The sequence below is a fragment of the Hemiscyllium ocellatum genome, chromosome 26 (assembly GCF_020745735.1).
Source record: "Hemiscyllium ocellatum isolate sHemOce1 chromosome 26, sHemOce1.pat.X.cur, whole genome shotgun sequence".
Taxonomy (NCBI): domain Eukaryota; kingdom Metazoa; phylum Chordata; class Chondrichthyes; order Orectolobiformes; family Hemiscylliidae; genus Hemiscyllium; species Hemiscyllium ocellatum.
Window position 1 is genome coordinate 13,963,873 of NC_083426.1, and position 13,238 is coordinate 13,977,110.

A 13,238-nucleotide genomic window follows, 5' to 3' on the forward strand; every position below is an offset into this window, starting at 1 on the left:
GCTAGGGTCGGCACTTAGGCCGCAGATGCTCACAATATATATCAATGATTTAGGTTGTGGGATTAGTGGGGCTTTTGTGGGACTTCTGAGTCAGAAAGCCCATGTTCAAGTCCGACCTCATCCAGAAATGTCATAACTTTTCTCTCTGAATAGGTTGATTAAAAATGTTGGGATCAGTAGGGTTCTTGTGGTGCAGTGGTAGTGCTCCTACTTCTGGAGCAGGAGGCCCAGGTTCAAGTCCTGCCTATCTGGTAGATAACTCCACATCTACCATGGCTAATCAATCTAGCCTATACATCTCTGAACACTACGGATAATTTCAGCATGGCCAATCCAGTCAGCCTGCACACTTTTGGACCGTGAAAAGGTACCAACGCACGTGAGAAGAAAAACTATGCAGTCGTGGGTAGGATGTGCAAACTCCACACAGAAAGACACTCAAGGCTGGAATCAAAGCCAGGTCCCTGGCGCTGTGAGGCAACAGTGCTAATCACTGAGCCACTGTACTGCACCAAAATAGAGATTTAAAAAAAAAACTCAAGAGGTCAGGAAAACTTTGGTAGTCTCTACCCCAGAGAGCTGTGAAAGCTCAGTCTTTGAGTATAGAGGAACCTTGATTATCCAGCAATCACTTATCTGAATTTCGGATTATCCGGCAAGACCGCAAATCCCAATGCTTGGCTAAACTGTGTTATCCTGCAATCAATTAACCGAGCAAAATATTGTCCGTCCATGTCCTTCAGATAATCGAGGTTCCTCTGTTTATTTAAAAGTGGAAATTGAAACTTTTTTGATTACCAACTGTGTAAGGAATTATGGGGATAGTGTGGATAAAGGACATCAAATTATTTGATCAGCCACGATCATATTAAATAGCAGAGCAGGCTTGAAAGGTTGGCCTACTCCTACATCAAAGGGTGCAGGCATGTTGAGGAAGGGTAGTTTAATGTTTATTGAAGTCACAAAGAATGTCATCTGTAACCCAAATAAAAACTTCAGTGTTGCTTTGGCAAATGCAGAAGCCATTTTGGAGAGATTAAGCAAAATATCTAGGAAACTTGGATATCAATTTCAGAGACGACAACATATTTGAGGACTGTGGGTAGGATAATGAGGGCAGAAATCAGATGCTGGTTTGCAAGGAGGAAGATTTTCAAAATTTTGTGGCAGGGATGATGGCGGTAGATTTAAAAAGAATTGATACACACAAAGACAGAAAGCCTTTAATACAGGCAAAGGCGAGGTGGTGAGGGGGTGTCTCACAGGTAAGGCAAGGTAAGAGTTGCCCTAAGGCAAGAAAGGAAAGACTTTATAGAAAGATGAAAATTTAGTTCTAAGCTGGAGAACTCTCACATCACCAACTCCAAATCACATTAGAAACATTTCAGCTACTATGTTTTCATGCAAGTAGCATCTTAGGGGTCAGAAGACAACTGTCTGTGTACTGCTTGCTCAATTAATGGGATCTCACCAATATTTGATGTTACTATGCTTTACTATTTAAGCTTAATAAGTATCATCACCATTACTGGTTCAAATCTGTATGACAGCATGCCCATATTTTATTAACAATTTGGCTAAAGAGCAAGGTACATGACACAGGAAAGCAACTGATTTGCAAAGTAGAAATAATAAAATTGTCAAAACTCTGAAGTATCAATGGACAAAGCACTTTTAATAATAAGGCCATACAGGTACAGTACCTCAGAGCAGAGGCCATTTCAGATTCTGAATGTTGAGAGATTTTGCGTCAAGTGGATCAGGTCAAACTAATGCAGGTGGGATCAAGGGTCACTACGAGGATGAGACAGAGCAGCACGTGAAACCAATAACTAGTCTGGAGCCACGCCACGCCAATGCAGTGCCTAGCTGTATTGTTCAGGTAAATTATTCTTTAAACTACTTTACTGAATCAAAATTGATGGACAAAATGCCAGTTTTCGGACAACTCCGGTTTTTTGGACAGCCAACTTTGAGACACTGTACCTGTATTTAAAACATCCACGTGGAGGACATTTGTACTGTTTCATTTTCTTTCCTCGCCAATAAGCTAATAATTTCCGGTCTCCATCCTCTAAAATCATCCAATCAGAAAGTATGGTACCATCAGTGATTGCTTCTTCCCAAGATAATGTACAGGGAATCTCTCTGGTCCTTGATGCTAAGCAGGAAGAATCTAAACTTAAAAAATAATGGTGCACATCATCAAATGGATAAATATGCCCAACAAATCGAGCATTTAACAACCCCTCCCCAACATTATGTCTGGAAGTGTACTTTATAACTCCTACTTCCTTACTTGTGAGGTGATAAAATATCAACATGCTATGGAACCAGGGAATACATAAAGTCACTTTGGAGACACCCAAATAATCTTGCCATCATGGGAAGAGAAACCTAATCAGGAAGAGAAACCTAATCTAGGAGACACAGAATAGCAGGTCGAATTGTTGTCAGCAACTAAGCAGAAATGTTTGTAAAAGTTGTCTATTCAAAAAGAGAACAGGATTGGACTTTGAGATTTAAAGAAATTAGTTGCTAAGATGGGCTCTGCTGGATGACAGGTTTGGTATACAGTATGAGGAGAACAATTTTCAAAAGATATCAGAAAACGTTTCCTGGAATGGCAGAGAGAGAAAAAAAAGTGTCTGCTGGAAAGCTGGGACCAACCACTGCTACACCTGGCATTTGTAAAAGATTCCATACAGCATATTCTGAGTTAGCTAGCTAATGCAAAAATATAGGAGAAAGTGAGCCCCGAATCGACAAGCGTGGCACTGGAAAAACACAACAAGTCAGGGAGCTTTCGAGAAGCAGGAGAATTGATGTTTCGGGCATAAGCCCTTCATCGGTAATATGGAAGTAGCTTTTCTGTATTTGGCATATTAGTTTTCCGTTAGTGTTTGTTGAGTTTTTATTTTAGTTTGGTTAAAGTGAAAATCTTAAAAAGTGAAAGCTTGACCTGTGATTTATTCCATCAGTTGGTAAGAAATGCAATTTTGTTAAAAATAAATTTTGCTCTGCTGTGGAATCGCAAGAGGATGTTTCCGTACAGCTCTTGGCTCCTGTTTTATACAACAGTAGAAATGTAGGAATGGGTCACCAGTTCTTTCTCAGGCGTAGTTTACTTCAAAGGTCAGTAGCCAAACTTTTTTCTCCGCGTAAACGGTGACTAAAAACAACAGTTAAAGGTTGTTTTCCTTAACACAGAAGAGACGGAGTGATTTTATTACATATACAAAATTATAAAGGAGCCCACTTATGAAAGACTTGCTTCCTAAAGTAGAGGTGTCAATTACCAGGGGACTGGTAGAAGGATTAGAGGGGACACAATGAGGAACCTTTTTATGCAGAGCGTGGCGAGTGTCTGGAACTTGCTACCGATTTGGTGTTGGAGACAAAAGCCCTAAGCTAGTTTTAAAAAGATACTGGAGTTTCCACCTGAAGCGTTATAGTCTGAAGGTGTGATTATCCCCAAGACCAGTAGACATGATTGGCTGAGTGGCCTCTTTCAGGCTACAAGTCTATCTCCAGACAGCACTCAGTACTATTCAATTTAAACTAATATATGAATAAAATCACCTGTACACAACTGACATCTGTGGAGTGTATCTCGGTGAGGAAATTAATTTAGCAATACAAAATTGGAGGAAAGAAGCACAACAATAAGTTAGGAAGTTCATGTCTAATCCCCAGTGTGTGCTGAATTAGCTTGTCAAGTGGAATCAATGCCTGGGAAGAGCAAAAATATCAGATTTATACCCAATCAGCAATTAGTAACCTCCACTGAAAATATGCAGCTGAACATTGTTCAAAGATCAGGATCAAAGGCTTGAACGAGCAGAGTTGTAACCTGGTTAGAATGTCAACACTGTTCAGAAGGTGAGGGGTGTAAAGGAAAGGAGTGCAAATGGGAACAGATGGAAGAGAAATAAAAGTATATCAAGTGTAAATAATCTACACTTCATAAAATAAATACTGTCATTTCTAAAGATAACAATGTACACTTTATGTCCATAATAAAGAAGATATTTCTTCCTTACTTACTTTGTAAATGAGCAAGTCCTTTCTAGCTCATCTGTCCAAAGAACAGCAGTAGCACCTCTCTGCCCCCCACTTATATTCATGGGTTTAATCTCCATATAACCCAGAAATCCACTGTAACCGTGGCCACAGTGGATCAGGAATTGAATGATGTTAGTCCTAATTTCTAAATCACCTGACAATCTTAAAAATTTAATTTGAAGTAACATTTCAGCTTTACCCGTTCCACAAACTAGACTACCACAGATCATTTTGTTTCCTCTTTTGAAAGCTGAGAATTCATAATATTTTCTATTCTTTCTTCATAATAGTTTCCTATTGCCAATAATCTATCAAGCGGTTCTTCCTTACACTGACACCAAGGCGGTCTCCTCTACATTGGGGAGACTGGGCACCTCCTACCAGAATGCTTTAGGGAACATCTCTGGGACACCCGCACCCAATCAACCGCACCGCCCCGTGGCCCAACATTTCAACTGTCCCTCCCACTCTGCCGAGGACATGGAGGTCCTGGGCCTCCTTCACCGTTGCTCCCTCACCACCAGGCGTCTGGAGGAAGAACGTCTCATCTTCCACCTTTGAACACTTCAACCCCAGGGCATCAATGTGGACTTCACCAGTTTCCTCATTTCCCCTTCCCCCACCTCACCCCAGCTCCAAACTTCCAGCTCAGCATTGTCCCCATGACTTGTCCTACCTGCCTATCTTTCTTTCCACCTATCCACTCCACCCTCCTCTCTGACCTATCACCTCCATCCCCACCCCCACTCACCTATTGTACTCTATGCTACTTTCTCCCCAACCCCACCCTCCTCTCATTTACCTCTCCACCCTGCAGGCACTCTGCCTCTATTCCTGATGAAGGGCTTTTGCCTGAAATGTTGATTTTCCTGCTCCTCAGATGCTGCCTGAACTGCTGTGCTTTTCCAGCACCACTCTAATCTAGAATCTGGTTTCCAGCATCAGCAGGCCTTGTTTTTACCAGGGCCTGAACCAGTCTCATGTTTCTTGCTGTAAGAACTAGACAATATTGGAAGTCTAGTCAGAGATCTGTTCAGTTTAAGGAAGCTGACCTTTGAAATTGCTCAGGAACAAAATCAGAAAGCGGTATTCTTACTATATGTTATGTATTGTATGATATTCCTGATAGTTTTGACTATGTGCCTATTTCTAAATTCTATGAAGGAAATTTGACAATTCACTAATTCACATTTGTAGTACTGTGAATCTTTAAAAAAAATACTGCAGACCAAGAAATTCAGGACCAACAAGTGATGAAACTTCCCAATCAGTGTTCAATCTAGTCTGTCAGATTTGGAATATTATCACAAAAGTCATATTAAATACTTCGGAATCAAGAGAACAGTGATCAAAGTGTCAGACCAGTCACAATAACTGTTGGCCAATGAGTAATTGGCATAGTTAATAGTTCAGTCACTAGCCAATTCAAATTAACCTAACAAAGATCATTGAAAAAAAATTTAACAACGGTTTCTGTATTCAACACAGCAACGAGAATTTTGTGCACCTGACGCCAGATATCATTTTGCCCAGGTGTCAAAGAAACTTCTAAATGTTTGATAGAACATTTAAGCTTATAAGTCACACCGTAACTGCACGTGTAGATTCCTACAAATTAATGGCTATTTCTAGCCAATTGAAAATACTCAAAACTGAAGCTTTTAGAAAAAAAGCAAAGAACTAGCATATGCAAAAAGATGTTTAAAAATGGAATTAACACTAGGAACTAGTTACTGGATGATAAATACTACCCTGATGATGTCCCAGGTATCATTTTAAAAACAAATCATTTTACAGAAATAAAGAAACAATTAAAACTCAAATCATGTGAAGCAGGTCCTCTGATATGTGGAGAAAGCAGAAAATAATACTGCTGCTTCCTAGCACTGGTAATGCTCACATGGAGTCAATCAAAAAATATGTTTCCATAGTTTTTAAACCAATTTTATTATTACTGCTTAAAAAACTGAAAATTAACCTTAAGAAATGGAATGTATACTAGAATATGAATGCACTTCTGGAAGATTCCAGGTTTGATCTTTTACTTGCAGTGACTTAATCAATTTCAACCAATAGTAGCGCCTGTTTTGGTGCCATGGGCTTGGAAGATGGCTCGGGCGGGGGGATAAAATGAAATCAAAGTGAAACTCTGTTCGAGTCACTAATCATTAACCATTACTAGAGATTGCACACACGTATTACGTACTGTTGTCCGACGCTGTCATCAGCCAGTGTGCTTAAAGATCAGCCTGAAATATTTATCTAAGCAAATGATTTGTCAACTAATATATTGGTACCAGTGGACTGTACCCAGCACAAGACACCAACTGCAGAACGGGAGGGCAAAGAAAGATAAAACATTGAGGGGCAGTGGGATAACATTGGGAGGAAGAGAGAACACTAAAATTGGAAGATACATACCTGGGACACATCTATAGGTAAGTACTTACCATTCGGGAGTACTTACTATAATTACCTTCTTTAAAATAGAAGTTGTTTGGAGACTGGAGTTATCCTTTAAGCAGCAATTCCAGGAACCCAGAAAGAAGAAAAAAATGCCGCATTGCCAAAAATTATTATACACACAAAGGTCGAGTATAAATGATTTTTGTCACTTGACTAATGTCTTTTGAAAATATTATTATAATTACTCTTGGGCACCCATCCTAAAAAGTTACCCACAGGGCCTGCTTCTAATCAACACCTTCAGAAAACTGATTATATTCCCACCCAAAAGTTTTAAAATAGCCAGAATGAATACTGTAAAACAAGACCAATGTTGCAATTTGCAAAGCTTGCGCACAAGTCAATGAACAGCAAGCTGAAATGAGTATTTGTGATATGCACCCAATTACAGCTAACCGTTCCTCTGCATGTCTTAACTGTAATGCAATTACTGTGAACTACTGGTTATAAGATAGGTAGCTAACCATAGTGACAAACTGTGTGGACAATTCCACAACACACACAGGACGCCTGCTCAACGATGGCACTTAAAATTCCATGTGTGAGTCAGCAAAAAAAAAGTTACAAGTTGTTCTCAAATAACCCTGCCAGTTGAAAGAAGCACTAACAAAGACATTAGGAGCTCCACTCTAATTGTTGCAGGTTAACAGCCAAAACAAGATAAAAATTATTGGACAGCATAATCAGAGGCAGTAAGTGTTTTTCTTTAGAAAATATTTCTATTTGATAAGCCTTACGGCAGCTTAAGTTCAGATCACCTTATAACAACTTATATTGTGGAACTCTTCGCCATACTTCCAAACCACCATCCCCCAATCCCAAACAAGAACCCAATAAACTCCAGATTTATGTTGTGGTGTCAGAGATCATGAGGTTCCAGATGTGGGAGCACAGAGACAGAAATTAACATATCCTGTTCCTAATGTTTGTCCAGTGACACCTGGATGAATATGGATCAGGACAAAGGTAATGTTAAAATTTTGCTATGGTGATCAGTGCAGGCTTTTGACTCCTGCATACAAAAGGGGTAACAGGCAAAATGTGAAAAGTTAAGAACACAAAATTAAATCAGTGAAACCGTTCTGATACAAAAGTTTTTAAAACTGATCTTGAATTTCAGAATTAAACATGCAGCATCATTGAACCTTCAAGATCATGCAGTTCTCAGCTCTCATCCCTTAATTTGCAGACTTTACTGGCTGTGGTTAGCATCCTAGCACTAGGAATAAATAAGAAATCAGGGAGGGCTTCTGCTTGATGTCTATCCAGAAAGTACCTGCTAGAAGGGTCATACCAGATAAGGACAGGATTTATAACAAACAAATTTGAGTCAAGCATTCACCAAGAAAACTTGCTCTTAAATACAAAGTTGTATTTTTATATAATAGGCTGTTTGTAAAATATAAATAAATTTGAACTATAAATCCAGACATCTTGAAAAGTGTCCTTTCACCAAACCTCTGTGCACAGTTTCTGAGCTCAATCTGCACTTCGCAAGAATCACAACTGATGGCATTCTATAATAACCAACCTGTAGCCTTTGCCCCACATTTTTGAGAAGTTCTTTCCATTTGTAGCCTTAGTTCCTCTTTTCAGGGAGCTCTCAGACACCACTACCAACTTCAATCTCTTCATCATTACCTATTTTCTCCCTAACTTTAACATGAGATGCAACTTACCTTCAGCTGCTTTCCTCGGTTTTTTGGGAATCCTTTTCTCTTTCTTCTCCGCTTTAGTCTTTTTTCCTTTTTTACCCTTTTTCTTTGAAGCTTCATAATCACTGTCACCATGGTCGAAATCTTCCTCACTACCCATGTCCTCATCTGAAATTAAATTATACAATATTCTCATGAAATGTAAACTGGATTGCTAATGACTTCATAATGTGCACCTACAAATGTATCATGCCAGACTGGCAGAAAACACTACATCGAGTAACGCTTGTATAGAAACTGAGGCAATGCCTAAGTGGGTGCAGTACAGGAAGATAAAAGGAACAGCAAATATTTATAGAACTCAATCTGAATTGCAGCAATGGATCCAAATACATAAGACTGGAACAATTTACTGATGTCAAATTGCAGTGACAGAAATTAATTGCCTTAAACTAATTCTAAATTAGAACATATCTGGCCAGTTTATCCGCATCTGTATGATAACCGAAATTATATCTTCTTTTGAAGACTAGAAAGTGAAATACTACTCCCCAATGATGGCAACATTTCAACAGACCGTTTCTCAAACCTATGTCCTGTGCTGCCAACAGGAACAAATCAAGAAGAGAAAGTAGATCCCTGCTTCTATTTACTGAGCATTACGTGATTGAAAGATACACCACTACTACTTGTCAGTTCAAAATCAGGTTATTTTACTCAGGCACTGTACAACTTACAAGACCACCTCGCTCAAGGTTTGAAAGTAGTTTGAGAAACTCAAAACAATATACGAATAAGTATCCACAGACATAATTAAATTATACACAAAGACAAAATTGAGATGTCCATTTACTTGTAAAACGAAAAGCAATGAAATTGTATGAGAAAAAAAAGTTAAACCATTAACATGGAAACATGGCCTGATATGTTCTATTTCTTGACTCCAAATTTTAAATTCACTTTCACGAGTTGTCATGGATCTTAAAGTAAAAAGATTGCAGCGAATTGTTAAGATTTACTGCACTCGAATTTTATGTAAAAAGAGAAGTATGAATTCACACTTCATGTAAATGCAAGAAAGGAGACACTCAGTGTAAAAACATACCATTTCATTTTGGTACAAAATATTTTGGAAATGTTATATTCTCAAGATTTCACACAAATCTGGTGTTTTCCCATTGCTAAACTTCTACAAACTGGAAATTACTATTCTCTAAGTTGGTTTCTGTTTGAGTCACGTGGTTGACAATGGAAGGATTTTTTCAACAACTTCTAATGCCAGATGAAAACATCACACCTTGTTTAAGCTATTGTCAACTTCCTTGTTTTTTAAAATTAATTTTTCTTCCAAGTTTCTTCAGCATATTATAAATCAATGCTAAGGATAACAGAATACCTTCATGGTGGGAAAAAAAATGTTGTTCCGTAATTTGAACAGGAGTGTTCCACAAGGCAAAGACTTTATTCTACAAAGTCGCATCATTAGCTGATCAAATTTTGAATAATATGTAGGCACGTTCGCTTCCAGGAATAATCAAAACCTGGAATCGCACAGCTATGAGACATACAACTACACTTACAATAGGTTGCTTCCTTCGGTCTGACTTTTAACCTGTACCATACAGTTTAATGTAAACCCACCAGGTGAATGGGATGCCTCCTTCTTGGACAGAGCAATGGCAGCCTTCAGGTCCTTCTCATACAGCTTATCGTCTGATTCCTCACTGCCAAATAAATAAAAAATATATTACGAGATTTGTATAGAGATTTCATTGATAATTATGAATAGCTTCAATTTCTGCCTTCAACTGATATTGACGTGTTGTGTCAACAAATCTTTAATGCACCCATGAAAGGTTCCATGCTGCACATAAAATTTATACTGGTTAATGACATCCACATATTCAATTTACAGTTTCATTTTTGGCCATTAAAAGGTCAAGGGTGGATAGGTAATGTATTCAGCCAAGATCTGGCCTGCTGGAGACAAATATAGACTTGTGCCTCAGAGCAGAATCAACATGTTTACCAACAGCACTGCTGTCCCATAGCAAGAAATCACGAACTATGGTTTAGCACTTCCTACCTCTGAAACAAAATTGAAGCCAGTATTCTACATCAAGCCATGCACCCACACAAATCAATCTCTTAGAAATGTAACAAGTGCAAAAGATTACATTAAAACACAAATATTACCTTTCATCTCGCGCATTTTTTGCAGGCTTTCGTTTGTTTTTGCCTTCTCTGGGAGACGCTCGTGCTCTCTTAGCAGGAGGGGGTGAATCTCTTCCATATGCTTCATCTGCAAATAGAGATTTTGATTAATTTTCTACTTTTTCAACTCTACATCTATGATGACAAACAGGGTGACTCAATTTGCCAAACTGGAGGAGATAAAATTCCTATTAGAGAGAACATTCCAACAGAGCTTCAAATCCAATTATTTGCTGTCCAAAACATTTATGACTATGCCACAAACCTAGTAAAGATTGTATATTATACATATATAAAAGTGTAGCCTTTTACGAATTTGTGCAAGCTGTGAGAACAAACTATCAAAACACTGCATGTCACATAATTTTGTTTCCTTTATCATAGTCATTTGCTGTATTGACAAGATCCTGGTTTTTAAATTTCAAATGGAGCATGGAGGTAAAAATTGTTACACATCAAATGTTAGTCTTACAGGAATTGCTGGTTACATGGGATTCAAGAAAACACCTGAATTACCAGATAAATAAAAGAGGTGAATAAGAGCAAGAAGATGTGAAGCAAAAATAATTTAAGGAAGGAGAGAAGTCAGTGAGATAGTAAATGGAATAAAGTTGCTAGAAAAATCAAAACTGGGTTGAATCAAAACATAATTAGTTTATAGTCATCCATCATGTGAACAAATCAAAATCATGAAAAGAACCCAAAATCATTCCTAGGATTGTTTAATTTTTATGAATCTGTTGCTATTTAATAAAATGACTTGCAAGCAAGGATTAATAATTAGATTTGTCTGGATGCCATTGATATCTTGATCAATTTTCACTTTTGAAAAATTCTTTTCTTGACAGACACCAAATCCCACTAGGGTATAATTTCAGTGTGTAAAACCCCTTGTAAACTCACCAAGTAACTAAATGATAACATCCTGCCCTTATGTGACCCACATACACCCCACCAAAGGTAAGAGGCTACCAATGAAAATCAAGAATCTAGGGCAATATTACCCTCCTTGTTCATGGACTAGCAGTGAACAACTCTCTCTTTCAGCACAGCTTGGTAGAGATCAACTTAGCAAAATTAAAATTGAGAATCTGACAAATGAGTAACTGTATCCACCTGAATTTTTGCAGTTGGCATAATTGCAATCACCTTTATGGAACAAATCAAACAACAACTTTAAGTGTAAACAGAAAATGCCAGTTATACTCAGTAGGTTAGTCAGCATACATACAGAAAACAGAATTAACGTTTCAGGTCGATGAACCTTCAAAGTTAATTCTGATGAGGGATGCTGACTTTAAATGCTAACTATTTCTCTCCATAGATGTGGTCTGCCCAGAATATTTTTGGCATATTTTACTTTGCTTGCCAGTTTCCAGCGCTGGTTGTATTTTCTTTCTGTGGTGTTATAGTAATTTCTTGTGTTTGCATGCACACAGTAAAAACTCCAGAAGCTCCAATCTTTTTCTGCTCCTTCACAAGTTTTGTTGATGCGGAATTAAAGCACACGTAGGATGCAAAGATATTGAGCATATCCACGATGCTTGCAACAGGTTAGGGCAGGTACAAATGACATTTTGTAATTGCATTTCTTAATTAATTACCAACCAACTTAGAAGATGAAAATGAAGTTTAACAAGAGGGCAATCTAATTACAGAGAGATTTTATATAAAGATTTTAAAAAACCTTTTGTCTCCCTGTTTCTCATTTATTTTTCATATAAATGACTTTGGTGACATAAATTTTGGTTAGCCTTAAAACCTCCTGGTTTTGACTCTGCATATCTCAGGTGCACATTTTTACCCTGTTCTTTCTCTCTGCCAGGAGAAGTTTGTGTAGAATTTACTGCTCTGGAAAGAATTTCTAAAAATGTTAAGTCACAAAAAAGACTGTGGGCAGTTGCAAGGGTAACGAACAATGATTCTGTGCCACTGACTGCAATATCTAGACCCCCTTATGTACCACTGTACTGAGCCTCTGGTGCAGCTTACAATTAAAAATTGGAATGAAATACAAGATAACAAAATATTTCAGATATGACAATACATCCAAGACCTAAAAAAGGATATCACTGCTTGGAATCAGTCTTGACGCACACATTCAGTATCATATGAAAAAAAAACTTACCACAAGAAATTTGGTTGCATTGCACCAATGAAGCTGGATAATAACAAAGTAGATCAAAATAAACAGACATCTTATCTGAACAGAAATTTTCAAACAGAAGTCAACTCAAAACAACCACGCTGATTAATCCTACATTTCGTATAAATAAATAACTTCCAACTCAGCAAGTAAAATAATAAATTGAACAAATGGGTTTGTTTAGACCATCACCAATCCTGTTTTGCCAATGTCATTTTGAAAACAGATGTGCCATTAATCTTCATTCTACTTAGCCTGATTGCACTTTATCGAAATCCAGTAAACTTGGATAACTATAATGCAGGGACTGCTCATCAAACACACACTTGGAACAATCATGATCACAATAGGCTGAAAAGACCTTAAAATAAGTTGAGTGTCATAGGATTATCACTCACTGTAAAGATTGTAGTCACTGAATACAAATGATCTATGGTACTACTTGTAAAAAATGAGGTCTGCAGATGCTGGAGATCACAGCTGCAAATGTGTTCTGCAGATGCTGGAGAATGAAGGGCTTATTCCTGATGAAGGGCTTATGCTCGAAACGTCGAATTCTCTATTCCTGAGATGCTGCCTAACCTGCTGTGCTTTGACCAGCAACACATTTGCAGCTATGGTACTACTTGCACTACCATTAGATATTTACAGATTAAAGCTGTTCAGTCTTGAGAGTATTAGTGTCTGACGTC

General features: G+C 38.0%; 1 protein-coding gene across 1 annotated transcript in view; it reads right to left on the bottom strand.

Annotated features, from left to right (window-relative positions):
• Window positions 1–13,238, bottom strand: part of nucks1a (nuclear casein kinase and cyclin-dependent kinase substrate 1a) — a 42,228-nt gene that overhangs the window by 21,021 nt on the left and 7,969 nt on the right. Inside the window, exons 3-5 of the mRNA XM_060845074.1 lie at window positions 10,383–10,488; window positions 9,828–9,910; window positions 8,211–8,354 (exon numbers count right to left, since the gene is read on the bottom strand). Coding sequence (XP_060701057.1) covers window positions 8,211–8,354; window positions 9,828–9,910; window positions 10,383–10,488 — 333 coding nt within the window. The remainder of the gene's footprint in view (window positions 1–8,210; window positions 8,355–9,827; window positions 9,911–10,382; window positions 10,489–13,238) is intronic.